Here is a 23,767-nt window from a genome sequence, read left to right on the forward strand (position 1 = left end):
GTGTATTCTGGACAGGATAAGTTCTATAAGAAAGAGTCCTCCCTTGAGATTTGACAAAGGCTGTTTGCTATTGTAAACTAGAGAGAGTTATCAGTGGCTGTTGGCCTGGATTTCCTGAACAATCTTCCGTCTCCTGTGTCTGGGAGGATGAATGATTGAATGTTCAGATGAAGATGCTGCTGAGAGCTGTGTTGGAACACACATTCTGTCAACATGTCCATATAGCTACAGAATGTATTAATATACAGTACCAGTCAAACGTTTGGACACACCTACTCATTCAAGGGTTTTACTTTATTTTTTACTATTTTCTACATTGTAGAATGATAAGACATCAAACTATGAAATAACACATATGGAATCATGTAGTAACCAAAAAATATTTTAGATTCTTCAAAGTAGCCACCCTTTGCCTTGATGACAGCTTTGCACACTCTTGTCATTCTCTCAACCAGCTTCATGAGGAATGCTTTTCCAACAGTCTTGAAGGAGTTCCCACACATGTTGAGCACTTGTTGGCTGCTTTTCCTTCACTCTGCCGTCCAACTCATCCCAAACCATCTCAATTGGGTTGAGGTCGGGTGATTTTGGAGGTTCAGGTCATCTGATGCAACACTCCATCTTGGTAAAATAGCCATTACACAGCCAGCCTGGAGGTGTGTTGGGTCATTGTCCTGTTGAAAAACAAATGATCATCCCACTAAGCGCAAACCAGATGGATGGCGTATCACTGCAGAATGCTGTGGCAGCCATGCTGGTTAAGTGTGCCTTGAGTTCTAAATAAATCACTGACAGTGTCACCAGCAAAGCACCATCACACCTCCTCCTCCATGCTTCACGGTGGGAATCACACATGCAGAGATTATCCAATCACCTACTCTGTGTTTCACAAAGACACAGCGGTTGGAACCATAAATCTCAAATTTGGACTCATCAGACCAAAGGACAGATTTCCACCGGTCTAATGTCCATTGTTCGTGTTTCTTGGTCAATGCAAGTCTCTCTTATTGTTGGTATCCTTTAGTAGTGGTTTCTTTGCAGCAATCCGACCATGAAGGCCTGATTCACGCAGTCTCTTCTGAACAGTTGATGTTGAGATGTGTCTGTTACTTGAACTGCAATTTCTGAGGCTGGTAACTCTAATAAACTTATCCTCTGCAGCAGAGGTAACTCTGGGTCTTCTTTTCCTGTGGTTGTCCTCATGAGAGCCAGTTTCATCATAGCGCTTGATGGTTTTTGTGACTGCACTTGAAGAAACTTTCAAAGTTCTTGAAATGTTCCGTAGTGACTGACCTTCATGTCTTAAAAGTAATGATGGACTGTTTTTTCTCTTTGCTTATTTGAGCAGTTCTTGCCATAATATGGACTTGGTCTTTTACCAAAAAGGGCTATCTTCTGTATACCACCCCTACCTTGTCACAACACAACTGATTGGCTCAGACGCATTAAGAAGGAAAGAAATTCCACTTGACAAGGCACACCTGTAAATTGAAAAGCATTCCAGGTGACTGGGAGTACCTCATGAAGCTGGTTGAGAGAATGCCATGAATGTGCAAGCTGTCATCATGGCAAACGGTGGCTATTTTGAAGAATCTCAAACATGTTTTGATTTGTTTAACACTTTTTTGTTTACTACATGATTCCATGTGTTATTTCATAGTTTTGATGTATTCACTGTTATTCTACAATGTAGACAATAGTACAAATAATGAAAAACCCTTGAATGAGTAGATGTGTCCAAACTTTTGACTGGTACTGTGTATACACTGGACATGATCCAAAATACTGTAAAGCTAAACAATAAGACGGTGGTCAAAATGCAGTTGATTATTCAAGTAAAATAATGGACAAATAAACCATGTCTACAGAACAATGTTTGACATTGAAAACATGCATGAAATGATTCAATTGTGGATTCCCCCGAATCTACCCAATTTGAGCAGAGCCAGGGACAGCTCCTTCTCCCCAACCAGAGCCCATGCTGAGGTTTGACCAAGGAACACACTCTACTTTTCTATAAAACCAACCACAACATGTAGCAAGCACAGACAAATTTGCTAATTTCCCTCTGAGGTTTAGTTTGTTTTCTAACCAAGGTACTGTGTTCTTCATATTATACTATGTTTCTGCTATATCAGGTTGAAGGAAAGAGAGGAAACTACATGTAGCCTGGCGGGTAGGAGTGTTGTGCCAGTAACAGAAAGGTTGCTGGATCGAATCCCTGAGCTGACAAGGTAAAAATCTGTTGCTCTGAGCAAGGCAGTGAACCCACTGTTCCCTGGGCGCTGATGATGTAGATGTTGATTAAGGCACCACTCTGAAATGTAGAAGAGCCATTTCAATTGAATGCATTCAGTTGTACAATTGATTAGGTATGTCCCTATTGAAATCAGTTTTTTACCAAGGATTAAACAGCATGCAGTACCGCCTGGAAGTGCAATATGGCTTGGGCATGGTCTGCCCATGGCTATGTGGAGAAATGTGGCGAGACACTATCAATGAGCCCCAACTGTGCTTGGGATGATTGTAGACACACATGCAGGCTGCAGCAGACATCTGCTCAAATGTGGATGGATAAATAACAAATGAAACATGGAATTTGTTCCTGGATCTGCAGAATATCTGAAATTATGGATATCTGTAAACTACTGGAATCCAGGATTCGGGCCCAAAGATAAAAATGTAAGAAAAAGGAAGTTTCATTATAGTGCTTGATGGTTTTTGCAACTGCACTTGAAGAAACTTTCAAAGTTCTTGAAATGTTCCGTAGTGAAGGTGTTCTTAATGTTTTGTACACTCAGTATAGATGTGCCCACAGTCCACACACAACTTTCCTCTCTATTTAGCGCCTAAGTCTGCTCTCTGGTGGTGTAATCAATGTATTTTACATTACAAATATTTACAAATATACTACAAGCATAAACAGAGTTTTAATCAAACCAGAAACACCATTAGCTACATCAGTACTTTATATTATACACAAAACAATGTGTTAATGCCCCTGACCTGTATTTCAGATAGTTGGGAGGCTACATATTTTAGAAACGCTTTTTTCAATAATTTTGACAGATTGCAGTTTGTCCTTCTAGGGTGCCTGTATTTGACCTACGAAAACATTTTGGATTTTTAAACGTTGGGCGCCTATTCTACTGCATCTTTTGTGATCAAGACAATACAGGACAGAAACATTGGTTAGAATAATCACTGAATTTGTTCATAAACCTTTATCACATTATGCTGTAACGTTAGTTACGTAAAACTATAATATTCGCACTTGAGTAAATTGATCGCTAATTTTGGGTCCTTGCGATAGATTATGATTGTTATTGAAGTTAGCTAGCCAGCTTTGCTAGCATTGAGGTACTTTGACTCTGTCTTATGTGTTCACAGATCGGTGAAAGAATGGACTCTTCTATTGCCAGTGATGTGAATGCATTTAAGACGCCCTGCAAACCAGACAAGATTAAAAGCCCTCTATCTGATGGCGCACCCAGTCCTAGAACCCCTATAATCATCCCTGCCTCCCCTTTCATGAAGAAACTGGGATGTGGAACTGGGGTGAATGTTTATCTCATGAACAGGTTTGTTTTGTGGGATATCTCCATATGTTAAATACACATCATTGGTATATCTTTCCTATACATCTCTTTACAGTATATTCTGTCATTTAGCTTCTCAATATTACCTATGGAGTTGGTATGTCATGTTCCTATGTGCTCTTTTGCAGACTTGGTACATTTAACCAGTCTCCATGGGCTGTCAAAAAGATCAACAGCAAATGTGCCTCAAAACAGGTGGGTGTATTCCAGAGAAGACTCAGTGACGAGGCAAAGATCCTGAAAGGCCTGCACCACCCAAACATTGTTGGATTCCGTGCCTTCACCACTGCCAAGGATGGCTCCAAGTGCCTGGCCATGGAGTATGGTGGGGAGCAGTCCCTGAACGACCTGATAGAGAGGAGGAGAGAGGAGGGCCTGAAGGCTTTTCCAGCTGCCACCATTGATAAAGTGGCCTTACATGTGGCACGTGGCCTACAGGTAACATCCTGCTCATCTTTTGAATCTAGTTTTCACCTGGTATTGATCTGGAATGGGTTACAGGGGGAGGAATGGAGATATTGCTTGTAATATAAAGCTGTAATACCAGGAGTACTGTAAGTGTCGACTGGATGTGATCATCCAGCTCATCGATATGGATTGGCTCTATTCTCATGCTTTGGGGCAGAGAGGTCATGTAAGCAAATGTAATTCAAGATTACTGTTATACATTTCCCCTCAATCAACGTGAATAATACGTGGTGATGAAGGGTATTTGAGTTTCTCCTCCATTAGTGTCATTACGTCAACAATTTCAGGTTTAGGATTTCAAATGTTCTGTAATCCCCTGAAGGGGTGTTGCTTTATGCAGCAGTTCTTAAACAGCACCATTACTGAGTATAGGAATCTTTGATTCATGGCCTAGCTATGACCAAATTAACTGAAAAACCACCATGAAACACCCCTCTTAAATGGAAATGATTTTCCTGTTTTCTCATTCACTGTCAGTTACCAGATGCTTCATGTTATTCCATATTTTAATGGGAATCAAACGCATATGGCTGTGTACAATTGGTATAGAAAATATATTAAGGAAATGCTTGAAATGTATATTTGTTTCACCTTCAGTACCTTCACAACGCGAAGAAGCTACTACATGGCGACATGAAGTCTTGCAATGTTGTCATCAAGGGAAACTTTGAGACTGTCAAAATCTGTGATGTGGGAGTCTCCTTGCAGTTGGATGAGAATATGAAAGGTAGATATCACCATCTGAGCTCAATACATACACTCAAACACTGGTAAAATAGGCAGGACTTGGTATTTTGGTCTGTTGCTGTTGTTAGACAACCTGTCTTTGTCTCTGTTTAGAAAGTGTGAACCTGAGAAATTAGCCGGATGTAGGACCTGAACAAAATGCATTCCTAACCCTCTTTAGTTTAGGTCTTGGGGTGTAATGCCAAACATCTGTTGTTCTTGCAACATAGCTGTTGATGATTTTCACAGTGTTGCGCGCACTCATGTCCTGGGCCTAATGGAACACATGCCCAGTGGTTACATCATGCTCATGCTTTCTGGGAAACACAGCGTTTCTATTCATAGTAGGGAAGGGTATAGAGTAACAAACAATGTGCAGGTGGTTTGCTATGTAAACAATCTATTTTATTCATCAAATTGTATTTGTCACATGCACCGAATACAACAGCTGTAGACCTTACCGTGAAATGTTTACTTACAAGCCCTTAACCAACAATGCAGTTCAAGAAATATAGTTAAGGAAATATTTACAAAATAACCTAAAGTAAAAATAACCTAAATAAATAAATCAAAAGTAAAACAATAAAATAACGAGACTATATACCGGGGGTACCTGTACAGAGTCAATGTGCAGGGGTACCGGTTAGTCGAGGTCATTAGTACATGTGCAGTAGGTAGGGGTAAAGTGACTATGCATAGATAATAAACTACGAGTAGCAGCCGTGTTAAAAGAAAGGAGAGGGGGTGTCAATGTAAATAGTCCGGGTGGCCATTTTATTAATTGTTCAGCAGTCTTAGGACTTTGGGGTAGCAAGCCTTTTGGACCTAGGCTTGCCATGCGGTAGCAGAGAGAACAGTCTGACTTGGGTGACTGGAGTCTGAATTTTTTGGGGGCCTTCCTCTGACACCACCTGGTATATACAGTGCATTCGGAGAGTATTCAGACTCCTTGACTTTTTCCACATTTTGTTACGTTACAGCCTTAGTCTAAAATTAATTACTTTTCTTCCTCATCAATCGACATACAATACTCCATAATGACAACCAGAAAACAGGTTTTTAGAAATGTTTGCAAATGTATTAAACATAAACTGAAATGCCTTACTTGCATAAGTATTCAGACCCTTTGCTATGAGTCTCGAAATTGAGCTCAGGTGCATCCTGTTTCCATTGATCATCCTTGAGATCTTTCTACAACTTGATTGGAGTCCACCTGTGGTAAATTCAAATGATTGGACATAATTTGGAAAGGCACACACCTGTCTATACAAGGTCCCACAGTTGACAGTGCATGTCAGAGCAAAAACCAAGCCATGAGGTCGAAGGAATTGTCCTTAGAGCTCCGAGACAGGATTGTGTCAAGGCACAGATCTGGGGAAGAGTACCAAAACGTTTCTACAGCATTGAAGGTCCCCAAGAACACAGTGGCCTCCATCATTCTTAACTGGAAGTCGTTTAGAACCCCCAAGACTCTTTCTAGAGCTAGCCGCCCAGCCAAACTGAGCAATCAGGAGGGGGCCTTGGTCAGGGAGGTGACAGAGAACCCGATGGTCACTCTGAAAGAGCTCCAGAGTTCCTCGGTGGAGACGGAAGAACCTCCCAGAAGGACAACCAGCTCTGCAGCACTCCACCAATCAGGCCTTTATGGTAGAGTGGCCAGACGGAAACTACTCCTCAGTAAAAGGCACATGACAGCCCACTTAGAGTTTGCCAAAAGGCACCTAAAGACTCTGACCATGAGAAACAAAATTATCTGGTCTGATGAAACCACAATTGAACTCTTTGGCCTGAATGCCAAGTCTCACATCTGGAGGAAACCTGGCACCATCCCTACCGTGAAGCGTGGTGGTGGCAGCATGCTGTGGTGATGTTTTTCAGCTGCAGGATCAAGGGAAAGATGAACGGAGCAAAGTACAGAGCGATCCTTGATGAAACCTGCTCCAGAGCGCTCAGGACCTCCGACTGGGGCGAAGGTTCACCTTCCAACAGGACAACGATCCTAAGCACACAGCAAAGACAACGCCGGAGTGGCTTCGGGACAAGTCAAATCAAATCAAATCGAATCAAATTTATTTATATAGCCCTTCGTACATCAGCTGATATCTCAAAGTGCTGTACAGAAACCCAGCCTAAAACCCCAAACAGCAAGCAATGCAGGTGTAGAAGCACGGTGGCTAGGAAAAACTCCCTAGAAAGGCCAAAACCTAGGAAGAAACCTAGAGAGGAACCAGGCTATGTGGGGTGGCCAGTCCTCTTCTGGCTGTGCCGGGTGGAGATTATAACAGAACATGGCCAAGATGTTCAAATGTTCATAAATGACCAGCATGGTCGAATAATAATAAGGCAGAATAGTTGAAACTGGAGCAGCAGCACAGTCAGGTGGACTGGGGACAGCAAGGAGTCATCATGTCAGGTATTCCTGGGGCATGGTCCTAGGGCTCAGGTCCTCCGAGAGAGAGAAAGAAAGAGAGTATTAGAGAGAGCATATGTGGGATGGCCAGTCCTCTTCTGGCTGTGCCGGGTGGAGATTATAACAGAACATGGCCAAGATGTTCAAATGTTCATAAATGACCAGCATGGTCGAATAATAATAAGGCAGAATAGTTGAAACTGGAGCAGCAGCACAGCCAGGTGGACTGGGGACAGCAAGGAGTCATCATGTCAGGTAGTCCTGGGGCATGGTCCTAGGGCTCAGGTCCTCCGAGAGAGAGAAAGAGAGAAGGAGAGAATTAGAGAACGCACACTTAGATTCACACAGGACACCGAATAGGACAGGAGAAGTACTCCAGATATAACAAACTGACCCTAGCCCCCTGACACACAAACTACTGCAGCATAAATACTGGAGGCTGAGACAGGAGGGGTCAGGAGACACTGTGGCCCACTCCGAGGACACCCCCGGACAGGGCCAAACAGGAAGGATATAACCCCACCCACTTTGCCAAAGCACAGCCCCCACACCACTAGAGGGATATCTTCAACCACCAACTTACCATCCTGAGACAAGGCTGAGTATAGCCCACAAAGACCTCCGCCACGGCACAACTCAAGGGGGGGGGGCGCCAACCCAGACAGGATGACCACATCAGTGACTCAACCCACTCAGGTGACGCACCCCCTCCAGAGACGGCATGAGAGAGCCCCAGTAAAGCCAGTGACTCAGCCCCTGTAATAGGGTTAGAGGCAGAGAATCCCAGTGGAAAGAGGGGAACCGGCCAGGCAGAGACAGCAAGGGCGGTTCATTGCTCCAGACAAGTCTCTGAATGTCCTTGAGTGGCCCAGCCAGGGCCCGGACTTGAACCTGATCAAACATCTCTGGACAGACCAGAAAATAGCTGTGCAGCAATGCTCCCCATCCAACCTGGCAGAGTTTGAGAGGATCTGCAGAGAAGAATGGGAGAAACTCTTCAAATACTGGTGTGCCAAGCTTGTAGCATCATACCCAAGAAGACTCGAGGCTATAATTGCTGCCAAAAGTGCTTCAACAAAGTACTGAGTAAAGGGTCTGAATACATATGTAAATGTGATAGTTTAAAAAAAATATATATATATTTGAAAATATTTCTAAAATCCTGTTTTTGCTTTGTCATTATGGGGTATTTTGTGTAGATTGATGAGGGGAAAAAAACAATGTAATCTATTTTAGAATAAGGAAAGGGGGATACCTAGTCAGTTGTACAACTGAATGCCTTCAACTGAAATGTCTCCTGCATTTAACCAAACTGCACTGAATCAGAGGCTATAATGTAACAAAATGTGGAAAAAGTAAAGGGTTCGGAATACTTTCTGAATCCGCTGTAGGTCCTGGATGGCAGGAAGCTTGGCCCCAGTGATGTACTGGGCCGTACGCACTACCCTCTGTAGTGCCTTAGTCGGATGCCGAGCAGTTGCTATAACAGGCGGTGATGGAACAGGTCAGGATGCTCTCGATGGTGCAGATGTAGAACTTTTTGAGAATCCGGGGACCCATGCCAAATCTTTTCAGTCTCCTGTGGGAGAAAAGGTGTTGTCGTGCTCTCTTCACGACTGTCTTGGTGTTCGTTTGTTGGTGATGTGGACACCAAGGAACGGGGGCGTGTTCGGCCCTCATTTTCCTGTAATCCACAATCAACTCCTTTGTCTTGCTCACGTTGAGGGAGAGGTTGTTGTCCTGGCACCACAATGCCAGGTCTCTGACCTCCTCCCTATAGGCAGTCTCATATTTGTCTTTGATCAGGCCTACTACCGTTGTCTTCAGCAAAATTAATAATGGTGTTGTAGTCATGCTTGGCCACACAGTCGTGGGTGAACAGGGAATACTGGAGAGGACTAAGCGCGCACCCCTGAGGGGCCCCAGTGTTGAGGATCAGCGTAGCAGATGTGTTGTTGCCTACCCTTACCATCTGGGTGCGGCCTGTCAGGAAGTCCAAGATCCAGTTGCAGAGGGAGGTGTTTAGTCCCAGGGTCCTTAGCTTAGTGATAAGCTTTGTGGGCACCATCGTGTTGAACACTGAGCTGTAGTCCATGAACAGCATTCTCACATCGGTGTTCCTCTTGTCCATGAGGTTGTCGAACCTCTCAAAGAAAAAGGCAGGACAATACAAGTCTATATATTATTGTATTTCAGAAATAGGCTGTAGGCCTATACATATGTCAAGACACAATAGTGAATCATTTGAACTGTCAAGTGAAATGCAATAAGAGTTTTGTTAACCTCAAACCAACTGCAGAAAAGCTTTGTTTGCATATCGATACTTGTATTTAGAGTAAAATCCTATCCTAAGAGCCTATCATGGTAACTTGAATGCTTCTTTTAGTAAATATTTTGAGCAATGTGTGTGTGTAATTAATTATAGTTATAGACATTAACATGGGTATGAACAAAAAGGGTCTAAAAAAGTTTACAATACCTCAATGTATTATATAATTGGGCTTTTAGGCACATCAATTCCTCATCTGGAGAGCACCTCCTCCCAGCTTGAGGCTAGGAAACACTGTCACCACCGATAAATCCAAAATAATTGAGAATTTCAATAAGCATTTTTCTACGGCTGGCCATGCTTTCCACCTGGCTACCCCTACCCTGATCAACAGCCCTGCACCCCCCCACAGCAACTCGCCCAAGACTCCCCATTTCTCCTTCACCCAAATCCAGATAGCTGATGTTCAGAAAGAGCTGCCAAATCTGGACCCCTACAAATCAGCCGGGCTAGACAATCTGGACCCTCTCTTTTAGAGGTTGACCGATTATGATTTTTTTTAACACCGATACCGATTATTGGAGGACCAAAAAAGCCGATACTGATTAATCGGCCAATTTTTTATTTTTTTTGTAATAATGACAATTACAACAATACTGAATTAACACTTATTTTAACTTAATATAATACCTCAATAAAATCAATTTAGCCTCAAATAAATAATGAAACATGTTCAATTTGGTTTAAATAATGCAAAAACAAAGTGTTGGAGAAGAAAGTAAAAGTGCATTATGTGCCATGTAAAAAAGCTAACGTTTAAGTTCCTTGCTCAGAACATGAGAACATATGAAAGCTGGTGGTTCCTTTTAACATGAGTCTTCAATATTCCCAGGTAAGAAGTTTTAGGTTGTAGTTATTATAGGAATTATAGGACTATTTCCCTCTATACCATTTGTATTTCATTAACCTTTGACTATTGGATGTTTTTATAGGCACTTTAGTATCGCCAGTGTAACAGTATAGCTTCCATCCCTCTGCTCGCTCCTCCCTGGGCTCGAACCAGGAACACAACGACAACAGCCAACCTCGTAGCAGTGTTACCCATGCAGAGCAAGGGGAACAACCACTCCAAGTCTCCAAGCGAGTGACGTTTGAAACGCTATTAGCGCGCACCCCGCTAACTAACTAGCCATTTAACATCGGTTACACCAGCCTCATCTCGGGAGTTGATAGGCTTGAAGTCATAAACTGCGCAATGCTTGACGCACAACGAAGAGCTGCTAGCAAAACGCACAAAAGTGCTGTTTGAATGAATGCTTACGAGCCTGCTGCTGCCTACCACCGCTCAGTCAGATACTTGAATGCTCAGTCAGATTATATGCAACGCAGGACACGCTAGATAAACTAGTAATATCATTAACCATGTGTAGTTAACTAGTGATTATGATTGATTGAGTTTTTTATAAGTTAAGTTTAATGCTAGCTAGCAACTTAACTTGGCTTACTGCATTCACGTAACAGGCAGTCTCCTTGTGGAGTGCAGCTAGAGGCAGGTGGTTATAGCGTTGGACTAGTTAACTGTAAGTTTGCAAGATTGTATCCCCGAGCTGACAAGGTGAAAATATGTCGTTCTGCCCCTGAACGAGGCAGTTAACCCACGGTTCCTAGGCCGTAATTGAAAATAAGAATGTGTTCTTAACTGACTTGCCTAGTTAAATAATGATTAAATAAAGGTGTAAAAAAAAAAACTGCCAAATCGGTGTCCAAAAATACCGACTTTGTTATGAAAACTTGAAATCGGCCCTAATTAATCGGTCGACCTCTACTCTCTTTCTAAAATGATCTGCCGAAATAGTTGCAACCCCTATTACTAGCCTGTTCAACCTCTCTTTTTTGTATCTCCTGATATTCTCAAAGATTGGAATGCTGCCGCAGTCATCCCCCTCTTCAAAGGGGGAGACACTCTAGACCCAAACTGCTACAGACCTATATCTATCCTACCCTGACTTTAAGGTCTTCGAAAGCCAAGTTAACAAACAGATTACCGACCATTTCGAATCCCACCGTACCTTCTCCGCTATGCAATCTGGTTTGAGCTGGTCATGGGTGCACCTCAGCCACGCTCAAGGTCCTAAACTATATCATAACCGCAATCGATAAGAGACATTACTGTGCAGCCGTATTCATCGACCTGGCCAAGGCTTTCGACTCTGTTGATCACTACATTCTTATCAGCCTTGGTTTCTCAAATGATTACCTCGCCTGGTTCACCAACTACTTCTCTGATATAGTTCAGTATGTCAAATCGGAGGGCCTGTTGTCCGGACCTCTGGCAGTCTATGGGGGTGCCACAGGGTTCAATTCTCGGGCCGACTCTCTTCTCTGTATACATCAATGTCGCTCTTGCTGCTGGTGATTCTCTGATCTACCTCTACGCAGACGACACCATTCTGTATACTTCTGGCCCTTCTTTGGACACTGTTAACTAACCTCCAGACGAGCTTCAATGCCATACAACTCTCCTTCTGTGGCCTCCAACTGCTTTTAAATTAAATGCAAGTAAAACTAAATGCATGCTCTTCAACCGATCCCTGCCAGCACGTCCAGCATCACTACTCTGGACGGTTCTGACTTAGAATATGTGAACAACTACAAATACCTAGGTGTCTGGTTAGACTGTAAACTCTCCTTCCAGACTCACATCAAACATCTCCAATCCAAAGTTAAATCTAGAATTGGCTTCCTATTTCGCAACAAAGCATCCTTCACTCATGCTGCCAAACATACCCTCATAAAACTGACCATCCTACCAATCCTCGTCTTCGGCAATGTCATTTACAAAATAGCCTCCAACACTTTACTCAACAAATTGGATGCAATCTATCACAGTGCCATCTGTTTTGTCACCAAAGCCCCATATACTACCCACCACTGCGACCTGTACGCTCTCGTTGGCTGGCCCTCGCTTCATACTCGTCGCCAAACCCACTGGCTTCAGGTCATCTACAAGTCTTTGCTAGGTAAAGCCCAGCCTTATCGCAGCTCACTGGTCACCATAGCAGCACCCACCCGTAGCACGCGCTCCAGCAGGTATATCTCACTGGTCACCCCCAAGCCAATTCCTCCTTTGGCCGCCTTTCCTTACAGTTCTCTGCTGCCAATGACTGGAACGAACTGCAAAAATCACTGAAGCTGGAGACTCATATCTCCCTCACTAGCTTTAAGCACCAGCTGTCAGATCACTGCACCTGTACATAGCCCATCCAACTACCTCATCCCCATACTGCATTTATTTATCTTGCTCCTTTGCACCCCAGTATCTCTACTTGCACATTCATCTTCCATTCCAGTGTTTTAATTGCTATATTGTAATTGCTTCGCCACCATGGCCTATTTATTGCCTTACCTCCCTCGCACACACTGTATATACTTTTTCTACTGTATTATTGACTGTATGTTTGTCTATTCCATGTGTAACTCTGTGTGTCAAACTGCTTTGCTTGATCATGGTCAGGTTGCAGTTGTAAATGAGAACTTGTTCTCAACTAGCCTACCTGGTTAAATAAATAATACATTTAAAAAAATCTTTATTCTTAGTGTTTCTCACATATGTTCCCAACTTTGATCTTTAAATTCTACTTTTGGATTTTCTGAGAACCACCAATACTCACAAATAAACTGTTGGTCAAATATACCAATGCCCAGTAAGCCTAAAAACCAATGCTTTAATCACTGTATGACATGTTTAAACCTCTTCCTGTTTCTGCTCCTCTCTCAGTGAGTAACCCCAAAGCAGAGTATGTTGGGACTGAGCCGTGGACGCCCAAGGAAGCTCTGGAGGGAGGAGTGATCACTGACAAGGCAGACATCTTTGCCTACGGACTGACCCTTTGGGAGATGATGACTCTGGCCATGCCTCACATGGAGATTTTGGACAGTGAGGAGGGGGGTAAGGAGAGTTCTATATGTCTAGAGCTCATTTAAAAAGGCAATTTCACTTGTTTTGGATTTATGTAAGACTTCTGTTCCAAACAAGAATGGTTTTAAATAATTGGATAGACGTTATATTCTCAGATGATTCATTGGAGGACGGCTTTGATGAGGATGCCTACTATGAGAAGTTGGGCACCAGGCCAGTGCTGGACTCTGACAGTCTCGGGGGAGCCTACCAGAGAATGGTGGAGCTGTTCTGGCTCTGCACGGAGGAGAATCCACAGAAACGCCCCTCAGCTACCCAAATAGTTCAGGTTCTGGAGTCCAACATGCAGGTGGACAACAAAAATAGTGAGGTCATTGTCATAGACTGACCAGTCCCATCAAGCTAGACCGGTGTCCAGAAACCTTGACTTTTGTAATATTATTCTGTCCTGTACTCTTCTCTATGCCTGTACTCCTTTTTCAGGTGAAACTTGTAAATCATTTTATTTACATTTCAGTATACTGCTATGAGAAGGAATTCAAAGAAGTAGGTTTTTCCTCCAGTTGTTTAAACTAGAGTTGACTAATACTTGAGCATACATGGTTTGTGCTGCATAATCTAAAATGGAATGTGTAGTGTAGATTCATTATATGCTGTAAAGTGTCATGAATGTCAATCATGTGATTAAATAAATTGCTCAGATGCTCTGCCATACTCTTTATTTAGCTCCCACAACATTTCTGTGAATAGCAGTGGCACAACTGTCATATTACAGACAAACTAGTGAAATGGGTGTATTTTGGGGAGAAAAAAAAACCCATTTAGTGTTGATGGAGCATGATGTATTTTGTCAAGAAGTTGGGCTTTGAAGTGTGAGAAATTTTATTAAAACTATATATAAGCTTTAGAAGAGAATATACTTGAGTTCAACACTAATGGAATTTGACTGCAACAGCCATAACTTGCATGTTCAACAAACCAACTTTCTGATTTAAATTAAACTCCTCAAAAAGGGGCAAACATTGATCAAACTCAAAGCATTAAAAAAAAAAAAGTCTGAACTTGTGCTTTAAGTTAACCAATGAAATTGTAGACCATAAATGCAGGCTTCTCGCAGTACTTTGTGGCAAACAGTTTGCCATCTGGGGTGGGGTCAGAGAAGGCTATTTCCTCCTTGGTCAGGTGGCCCCCATACACGAAGGAGTTTCTGAAAATGACATACATAGAGATTTTAAAAAAGCCATACATACATCTTCCATTTAGCTATACGTCCCTGAAATTGGCCCTCAAACCAGTATTGGCTGATTTTAATTGTTGTACTTCTCGGTTTAACAAATCAAAAGTAAGTTTGCACTACCTAACCTGTAATAATTTCCTAACCTGACTGTGTCGAGCATGCGTGTGGCAATGCCCTTCCTCCGGGCCAGGCTGAACACCCAGATGCGGCTGACCCCACAGATGGCCTTTTCTGGCGTGGTAGAGCAGCACCAGGCTCTGTGGTGCTCCATGAAGTCCTCCCTGGTCATGTCCTTGGTCTGCACTGGCTGCTCCAGCACTCTGAAGCCCTGGAAACAAAGGGCAAGATAGACTAATCACTTAGTCACTCCGCTAAATACCCCTGTAAGATAGCGAGTGAATTGCTATCACCTCCAGTGTGCTACCTTTCTATCTCTGAAGGAGACCCGTGGTCCCTTACAAGCTCTGCAATGAGCCAGGTAATGACCACCCCTTTACTGTCCGCAAAAGCTAACGTCTGATTAATCGTATTTGACTGAGCGTATATTTGTTAATTTCTTGATCAAGCAGACAATATTTCACGTGCACACCACACACACAAAAAAAGTACATTATCACAGGCCATTACATCATATTGTGGTAAAAAGACTCCTGATCCATTACTGAAAAACCCACCATTTGTTTGGCACGTTACACATCGGAGCAGAGTGCAAAAGTTTAGCAGCACAGGAGGAGAGAGAAGTTACCTGTCGTATGTGCTCGGCAATGAGGCATCCGACCACCATCCCGTCACTGTTCACATACAGGTAGGTTTTAGCCTGGCTGGGGCAGCGGAGGGACACTTGCTGGAAGCCCAACTCGTTGTCAGCAAGTCGCCTCACATCTTCTGCCTAATAAAAAATAAAGAAATCATTAAGCATGAGCAAGTGCGTTCACGATTCCATTCACACCAAGTGCATAAGCTCACCCTATGGGCCTAAAGTAGTGCACTATGAAGGGAATAGGGTGCTGTTTCAGACCCAGGCACTGATATGATTGATAAACCTTTTTGACAGCGTATTTTGGATCATCAGGTAGAACCAGAATGATTTTTCCATCCCAGAACTCGGCTACCACCCGCTCTTTCTTCCAGCCCTGGGGACGAGAAGGAAACACTGATTAAGTAACCGTCAGAAATCAAGAGTGAGTGGTCAGTTTCACTTTATTCGCTAAACCACGGCAACGGTTTTGGCTAAGCTTTTGTGGGGGGAAAAATTAAGGAGCCACTCTAAAAGCAACATGCTTAGGGCAACTTGTACGCGTCGATGAAAGGGAGGAAATGCATAGTCATACGTACCACAAACTTAATTCCGTCCAGAAAACTCTGGTGGAACTGTGTGTGCTGGAAGTTGTCTTCCAGGCTGTCTGCACTGTAGATCATGCCACAGGACCCACACACAGTGGCACCAAACTGCTTCTGGCCAGCATCCTGAGGTAAACACAGAACAGAACAAAGAGCATTGGCAAAGCTCACAGATGACAGTGTGAGAGGCAGTCAACGGTCATCATCAATGTTTCCATCCATCATCTTTCCAGAGGATTTACTTACGATGATGAGTTGATCATCAGCCTCAGCCTGTTTGTTAGTCTCCCTCTTCTTCCTGGCACTCCTCTCCTTGGCAGCAGAGGGAAGGGGGTGACTAAGGGTCGAGGGGGTGCTGCAGTTCACTGGAGAGTCCAGAGCTGCCTTCCTCTGGGGCCTAAAGGCAGAAAATAGAAAGTGATAATGCATATATACATCGATACACATGTTGACAGTGTGTGGAGTTACTACTATTTGTCCATGTGCAAGACCGAAAATAATACCATCCCTGGAGGGCAGTAAACCATTCTAGCTATAAAAAAAAAGATTAAATGGAAGTGTTTTTGCCTACCTCGTTGATGCAGATCCAAAGATTGGATACACAGCATCGGCTGAGGATTCCATAAAGGGGAGAGAAACCATGAATGAAAATTAAGACATTAAGTAAAAACATGAATGCTAATTGACCAACGATAAACAACCAACCTTTGACTGGACTGATGATGCCGTTTAATGGGCTAATGTCACTGAGATCAAACACGGCATCAGAACCTGTATTTGTGATCAATTCCTCCTACAAACAGAAAGAACAATATCCTAAATGTAATACAGATACAATATGCTTACAGACAGTGAGACCTATGCTAAACACTAGTCAAGTGATATACAGCTCACCTGAGTGTTTATTTCTGGGGATGCTGGACGTGTGGGAGACGGAGATCGGCTTAACACAATCCTGACTTCCTTGTTCATGCCGTATTTCTCTGCTATAGCTCTGGGTGACTGGGCCTTGAGTGACTCTGGACTCTTTGGTACATCCTGCACACCGGGCAGAGACTCTGGCTCTTCCTGCAGTATCTTCACTACAACAGCATGTCGCTGTGGAAAGGGGGCTTGTACTTTTTCTTGCTTTCCCTCTAAGGCAGGAACCATGGCCTTTATTTTCTCAAATCTCAAAGCTGGCTTGGTAGATTTCGAGGCAGACTTTTTGTACATGGAGGAAGTTTTTTTTCCTGTGCTGAAAAAGGCAGCCCCAATGAAGATTTTAGGCTTAGGCTTTAAACCGCCAAAGTTCAAGGTGATGCCTTTTTTCAGCTCCACTTGCTCTGTGCTGGCGGGTGCTTTAGGCTTTGAGGAATTGATTAGGCTTGATTTGGAGTTTCCCGTTACGCTAGTCTTCATTCCGTGTACAGTGGCCACCTTTTTGGCCTTGGTACTTTTAATCTTCATCCTTTTCTTTACAGCAGCCGTCGGCATTCCATAAGGATCCACACTGGTCAGCCTTGGAGGTGATTTGGTCTCATTCAGCATCTTCCTCTCCAGGGGTGTCAGGTACAAAGGTTTGCGTTTACCATAGAAGGACCCTGTTACCACAGCAGCCTTGAACGGAGAGCCTCTCTTCAGAGCAATCTTTAGGGGAGATGGAGCTGGGGATCTCTGGGGAGAAGGGCAGTTCTCTTTCTCCTGGTGTTTTACGGACATCTTTAGTGGAGACTCGGGCAACCGAGATGACTTCCTTTTTAGGGGAGATTCTCCATCTGTAACAGGCCTTTTGGCTGAGTTACTAAAAATGTTGGAGAATTACAAGGATGTTAGGCCCTACTTAATGTTTTATGCATGAATTATTGATTAATAACTGATTTAACACATTACTTACTAATAGACATCATGTCACTCACCTGTCAGAATCAAATGAAGAGTGCTTCCTCTTCCTTGTAGTATTGGGCATGTTTGTAACTTCACTGGAATAATAAGTAGAAGTATTAACGTTAGCTAGCTAGGTCCCGCATTGGATAATCAATAGATAGATAAATTAACCACGCAGAATCAGCTAGCATATCTAGCAATAATAATAGATAATTGCAATACAAACGTAATGGTGTATTATGTATAGACAGCGCAGCCGTTGCCAGCTGGCTAACGTTAGTTCAGTGTCTGAGTGAATAATTATTGGCGGGATGGATCTGACACAAATATTACACTGTGTGGCATATAGTTACAAAGTTAACGAAATGTTTGAGGGAATGTCCTTTGTATGATAAAACTTGACGGCGACTTTTCACTAAAAAGTTACTAATATAAAAACTAACTTTAGCTAAGTTGTTATTATTGTGGTTGAAATTATTATTGGCTTGTTAGCGAGCTAACTATTTTAGCTAGCAACGTTTTGGTGCAAACAAACAGCTGACAGGCAAGACAAAATGTAAAATGCCATCTAAAGAGTTAGCTAACTTTGACCAAATAAATTGTTCTTCAAAAATGCATACCAAATCCAAAGTGATCCAATACGTAGCAAAGTTCTGGAGTGTGGCTTGTTTTCCCCGCGGTTCCCGTGCAGACTGTTTTTGAACAGCGCGCCCAATGACCATATGAGCGCGTCCCACTTTGAAAAAAAAGTGGAGCAGCATGACCTAAGCGGAAATAGTTGGTTTGTGACCGCCGCCAACTTCCGGGTCAACTTTCCATGCGAAATTGACTGTCAGCACAGTTATCATCTCGTTATGAGGGACATTTAGTTATTTGGAAAGTGTGTAAAGTACTCCATTCCTATTTTGTTTCTAAAGTTTAAAACAGTTTCTTCGATTTATGCAAGATGGTGTTTTACTTCACAAGTGCCGGTGAGTAAGTGAGCTTTTCTTTAGCTGGCTATCCCGCCCATAGTTAGCACTGAACTAGCTAGCCTAGAGAATATTCTTGAATCATTTTGTTAGATAGCTACGTTTGATTTCTAGCTAGAAAGCTTTCTTGACAAATATAATCATGAGTTGTCATTCGTCATGGATGTTTGTTGACATATTCAGGTCAGCAGATGAAGCTAGGCATTTAATTAGGAATAATAATCATGTGGAGTGGATGATGGCAGAGTTATTGTCCTGTTCTGAGAATGGACAGGAATGTGTAGCTAGGCAAATTGTCATATTATTCGTGTTTTATTAGCCCCAAAGCCTTGTTGATATAGCTAACTAAAACTAACATTTGCTTTTTTTATTTTTTTTTTATTGTACAGTTGTTACACCTCCCTACACTATCTACATGGGGAAAGACAAATATGAAAGTAGGTAGCTGGTCATTTTAAAGTGTTGTTTTCTAACAAACCATGATTCATGTTGTCAGCGGCATTAAAGATGCCTACTCAGCTAACTGTCTGCTTCTTTCTCACAATTAGATGAAGATCTCATCAAATATGGATGGCCTGAAGACATTTGGTGAGAAACTCATATATCTCTCTGCTTATAACTGAAACCATGAGCCTCTTATTGGGATTTGACCATTGAGTCTGAACATTTGTCTGATACATTACTCTATGCAGTGTTGAAAAATATCCACATGGTGGCACCTAGAGCTAAGCAAAGGTACAGTAGTCCTATATCAGCTAATAGGGCTGTGGTAGTATGTACAGTACCAGTGAAACGTTTGGACCCATCTACTCATTCTATTAAAATATATATATATATTTGAAACTATTTTCTACATTGTAGAAGAATAGTGAAGACATAAACTATGAAATAACACACATGGAATCATGTAGTAACCAAAAAAGTAGCCACCCTTTCCCTTGATGACTGCTTTGGACACTCTTGGCATTCTCTCAACCAGCTTCACCTGGAATGCTTTTCCATCCAAAAGTCTTGAAGGAGTTCCCACATGCTGAGCACTTGTTGGCTGCTTTCCTTCACGCTGTGGTCCAACTCACCCCAAACCATCTCAATTGGGTTGAGGTCGGGTGATTGTGGAGGCCGGGTCATCTGATGCAGCACTCCAACACTCTCCTACTTGGTCAAATAGCCCTTACACAGCCTGGAGGTGTGTTGGGTCATTTTCCATTCTGCTCCAGAATGCTGTGGTAGCCATGCTGGTTAAGTGTGCCTTGAATTCTAAATAAATCATTGACAGTTTCACCAGCAAAGCACCACCTCCTCCTCCATGCTCCATGTGGAGATCTTCCATTCACCTAATCTGCTTCTCACAAAGACACGGCAGTTGGAACCAAAAATCTCAAATTTGGACTCATCAGACCAAAATACAAGTTTCCACAGGTCTAATGTCCATTGCTCGTTTCTTGGCTCAAGCAAGTCTCTTCTTATTATTGGTGTCCTTTAGTAGTGGTTTCTTGGCAGCAATTTGACCACGAAGGCCTGATTCACACAGTCCCCTCTGAACAGTTGATGTTGAGATGTGCTGTTACTTGAACTCTGTGAAGCATTTATTTGGGCTGCAATGACTGAGGCTGGTAACTCGAATGAACGTATCCTCTGCAGCAGAGGTAACTTTGGGTCTGCCTTTCCTGTGGCGGTCCTCATGAGGGCCAGTTTCATCATAGCACTTGATGGTTAATGCAACTGCACTTGAAGAAACTTTCAAAGTTCTTGAAATGTTCCGTATTGACTAACCTTCATGTCTTAAAGTAATGATGTACCGTCGTTTCTCTTTGCTTATTTGAGCAGTTCTTGCCATATATGGACTTGGTCTTTTACCAAATAGGGCTATCTTCTGTATACCTCCCCTACCTTGTCACAACACAACTGATTGGCTCAGACGCATTAAGAAGGAATTAAATTCCACATATTAACTTTCAACAAGGCACACTTGTTAAGTCAAATGCATTCCAGATGACTACCTCATGAAGCTGGTTAAGAGAATGCCAAGAGTGTGCAAAGCTGTCATCAAGGCAAAGGGTGGCTACTTTGAAGAATTTCAAATTGAACAATTCTTTTGATTTGTTTCACACTTTTTTGGTTACTACATGATTCCATATGTGTTATTTCATAGTTTTGATGTCTTCACTATTATTCTACAATGTAGAAAAAAGTTTAAAAAATAAAGAAACTCTTGAATGAGTAGGTGTGTCCAAACTTTTGACTGGTACTGTATGGCATTGATTATTTTAGTATGTGTGCCTTAAGGCTGTTATAATAATTCTATCATAATTGTGTCCACAGGTTTCATGTGGATAAACTCTCCTCTGCCCATGTGTACCTGCGAATGCCTAAGGGACTGACAATAGAGGATATTCCCAAGGAAGTCTTGATTGACTGTGCACAGCTTGTGAAAAACAACAGCATCCAAGGTAATACATTGAGTTTCCTGGTGAGTTTGATACAAATAACAGAGTAGTTAATACAATATCACAAGTATTTCCAGGAAACTTGGTGATAGCCTTTTAACTCTTAATTACTATTTAACAGGTTGTAAAATGAACAACATCAATGTTGTCTACACACCATGGGCTAACCTAAAGAAAACAGGAGACATGGATGTAGGCCAAATAGGTTTCCATCGACACAAGGAGGTCAGTGATCTTTCTGGCAAAATTAATCTGTGTTACTTTCAGATCTGTCACTTTTATATGTGTCTCATCTTGTATTGTTCATATGTTCTTTGTTTCTATAGGTTGTTATCAATAAAACGTCACAATAAGGTGCAGAGCGTTGGATTTGCCTGCTGGGTTGCAAGGAGACCCTCAGCTCTGCTAACACCATTGATAACTGCGTGTCGTTTTCAAGGGATTGTTAAATAAATGTGAACTATTTGGTTTTAATATCATCACCTCTTGAAGAGCATTGTCAGACCTACAAATGTCCAATTATTCCACATTTAGCTCTGTCATCAGAGTTATACAGCAAGTAACTGCATGATTTCATGATCAGTAAACATCAATTGATCATGTAATTTCAGATACCTGAGGGTAGACTCACGATGTCTCTCAATGTTGTCCTCCATTAATTGGATTAATTACCTGACAAGTATGTGTGGTTTAGGTTAATTTGTGTGCTCTGCCTGTCAAGCGGCAGGACACATACAAATTATTCTCTTCAACATTGTTTTAAAGAGGGTTAAATCACAATTGCTGCTGACAGACATGATTGGCTACATCGATTGATGGACCATGTCAAATTGGCTTGCTAGCTAATAACAGATCACGTCAATATGGCTAGTTAACAAGCTAACTTTCAGTGCTGATGACAGTAGTCCGACAGAACTTTACCAGGACGAGGATTTGCCGATGTCAAGCTCTTTCCAAAAGCCTAATCTCTGATGAAGCAAGCTAAATGACACATGTTGTAGCTAGCTACATGCCAAATGGATAGACTACCCTCGCATATCTAAAAAATATATTGTCAATTTATGTTTACTGATCATGAAAGGGATGCAGTTACATGCTGTATACGTCTAATTATAAAGCTAAATGTGGAATAATTGGACATGTGTAGTTCTGACTATGCTCTTCAAGAGGTGATGACATTAAAACCAAATGGTTATAACATTTATTTAACAATCCTTTGAAAACGGCATGTAGTTGTCAATGGTTTTAGCAGAGCAGCCAAATCCAACACTGCACCGTATTGTGAGGTTTTGGTCATTTCTATAAAACGATCATTTAGACCTGTTTTGTCAACTGTTTTGTAGGTGAAGGTCGTGGCAGTAGAGAAAAAGGTCAATGAGATAGTGAACAGGGTGGAGAAAACAAAGGACGAGCGATACCCTGATTTAGCAGCAGAGAAAGAGTCTCGAGACAGGGAGGAGAGAAACGAGAAGAAGGCCCAGATACAAGATCTGAAAAAGAAAGAGAAAGATGACATAAAAAAGAAAAGAGAGCTGGAGGAGCTCAAGTAAGTTATCTCCCTAGCTACATCATCTATGTTCGACTGGCATCCCAAAACACCACGTGTCACTTCTGTGAATGATATGAACTTACACTGTAATTGTTCCTAAACAGAAGTTATTCTTCGCTGATGACGAGTGACAATATGACAACAAATGAGGTGAGTTGATTAACAAAATCCGAACATCCGAGTTATAATCTGAGTTATCTGTTTCTTTCAGAAATAGACTGGTCTGTTAATCGTTTATATGACTGTTGTTGCAATACGACCATTCAGTATGTCAGAAATGGATAATGGAGTCTTTTTCAGGATGGAAATGATTCGGATGACTTCATGTAAAAAGAGAATCTGGGACATCGGAGAGACACCATCCCCTGAAATTTGACATTGTTGGATTGCACTGTTATACACACTGTTATACCGGACAGTGCTTTGACATTGTGTGTATAGATCGATAAACTTGCTACTGTATTTTTGGAACAGTACTCGTGCCAATTATGCACAATTTCAGGACCATAGTGAACTGCTTGTTTTCCCTACGCTTCTTGAATTTCAAAGGAAAAATTCAAACATCATTGGTATCTTGTACTTTTACATCCTCTGCTTGACTGACGAGGGTAACGGCAATTCCAGATATCTTTAGACAAGTGCTGTCAAGGATTTAGTCTTGGGACTGCTATTCCTTACACGCTCTATGATCTAATTCAGTATTGGTGCATGTTGACCTAATGATATGAATGAATATATGATCTCCTGACCAGTATGTCTAGCTATGGGTGAAATGAATATGTACTTTACATCTATTATAATTTACCTGGCCGATGGTGCAGACTTTGTCCTGTCCAGAGACTGGAGTCTAGTAAATGTGTCCCCATGAGGCCATGCAAAATACGTTTTTATCTTGAATGTTTCTTTGTAATAGCCGAAAGAGCGCTGACGTTATTAATAAAATTCCCCTTGTTTATCCATGCAAA

At 42.2% G+C, this 23,767-nt stretch overlaps 3 protein-coding genes across 6 annotated transcripts; 2 read left to right on the forward strand and 1 right to left on the reverse strand.

Moving 5' to 3' along the window:
* The first annotated feature begins 3,040 nt into the window (after positions 1 to 3,040).
* pbk (PDZ binding kinase) lies at positions 3,041 to 14,098 on the forward strand. Of its 4 annotated transcripts, none has more exons than XM_021600452.3 (6): positions 3,041 to 3,191; positions 3,391 to 3,581; positions 3,728 to 4,037; positions 4,665 to 4,794; positions 13,251 to 13,421; positions 13,532 to 14,098. In XM_021600452.3, exons 2-6 carry the CDS (start codon positions 3,403 to 3,405, stop codon positions 13,777 to 13,779), a joined length of 1,038 nt encoding a protein of 345 aa, XP_021456127.1. In that variant the 5' UTR covers positions 3,041 to 3,191; positions 3,391 to 3,402; the 3' UTR covers positions 13,780 to 14,098. The 4 variants fall into 4 exon arrangements, with proteins under 4 accessions (XP_021456127.1, XP_021456128.1, XP_090088902.1 ...); XM_021600453.3 differs by having other exon boundaries at positions 3,076 to 3,191; positions 13,547 to 14,098; XM_090232776.1 differs by lacking the exon at positions 3,041 to 3,191 and having other exon boundaries at positions 3,379 to 3,581.
* esco2 (establishment of sister chromatid cohesion N-acetyltransferase 2) lies at positions 14,094 to 18,612 on the reverse strand. The gene is made up of 11 exons (XM_021600451.3): positions 18,456 to 18,612; positions 17,868 to 17,930; positions 16,864 to 17,752; positions 16,675 to 16,762; positions 16,541 to 16,580; positions 16,216 to 16,366; positions 15,964 to 16,095; positions 15,672 to 15,761; positions 15,374 to 15,517; positions 14,772 to 14,956; positions 14,094 to 14,598 (listed from the first exon to the last, which is right to left on the reverse strand). The coding sequence occupies exons 2-11, from the start codon at positions 17,915 to 17,917 to the stop codon at positions 14,466 to 14,468; spliced, it is 1,902 nt and encodes a 633-aa protein (XP_021456126.2). The 5' UTR covers positions 17,918 to 17,930; positions 18,456 to 18,612; the 3' UTR covers positions 14,094 to 14,465.
* On the forward strand, positions 18,587 to 23,767 carry ccdc25 (coiled-coil domain containing 25). Its single transcript, XM_021600454.3, has 8 exons — positions 18,587 to 18,806; positions 19,196 to 19,243; positions 19,355 to 19,394; positions 21,129 to 21,256; positions 21,375 to 21,478; positions 22,597 to 22,799; positions 22,907 to 22,952; positions 23,103 to 23,767. Exons 1-8 carry the CDS (start codon positions 18,782 to 18,784, stop codon positions 23,130 to 23,132), a joined length of 624 nt encoding a protein of 207 aa, XP_021456129.1. The 5' UTR covers positions 18,587 to 18,781; the 3' UTR covers positions 23,133 to 23,767.

The sequence above is a fragment of the Oncorhynchus mykiss genome, chromosome 4, assembly GCF_057628025.1.
Source record: "Oncorhynchus mykiss isolate SJ-2025 chromosome 4, ASM5762802v1, whole genome shotgun sequence".
In the NCBI taxonomy this organism is placed as follows: Eukaryota; Metazoa; Chordata; class Actinopteri; order Salmoniformes; family Salmonidae; genus Oncorhynchus; species Oncorhynchus mykiss.

Coding starts and splice junctions, on each gene's coding strand:
- ccdc25 (XM_021600454.3), top strand. CDS start 18,782: ATGGTGTTTTACTTCACAAGTGCCG. Junction 21,257..21,374: donor GAAAAACAACAGCATCCAAG/GTAATACATTGA, acceptor ACTATTTAACAG/GTTGTAAAATGAACAACATC. Junction 22,800..22,906: donor AGAGAGCTGGAGGAGCTCAA/GTAAGTTATCTC, acceptor GTTCCTAAACAG/AAGTTATTCTTCGCTGATGA.
- esco2 (XM_021600451.3), bottom strand. CDS start 17,917: ATGCCCAATACTACAAGGAAGAGGAAGCACTCTTCATTTGATTCTGAC. Junction 17,753..17,867: donor TCTTCATTTGATTCTGACAG/GTGAGTGACATG, acceptor CAACATTTTTAG/TAACTCAGCCAAAAGGCCTG. Junction 16,581..16,674: donor CATCATCAGTCCAGTCAAAG/GTTGGTTGTTTA, acceptor TGGAATCCTCAG/CCGATGCTGTGTATCCAATC.
- pbk (XM_090232776.1), top strand. CDS start 3,379: ATGTGTTCACAGATCGGTGAAAGAATGGACTCTTCTATTGCCAGTGAT. Junction 4,795..13,250: donor GTTGGATGAGAATATGAAAG/GTAGATATCACC, acceptor CTCCTCTCTCAG/TGAGTAACCCCAAAGCAGAG. Junction 13,422..13,531: donor TTTGGACAGTGAGGAGGGGG/GTAAGGAGAGTT, acceptor ATAATTGGATAG/ACGTTATATTCTCAGATGAT.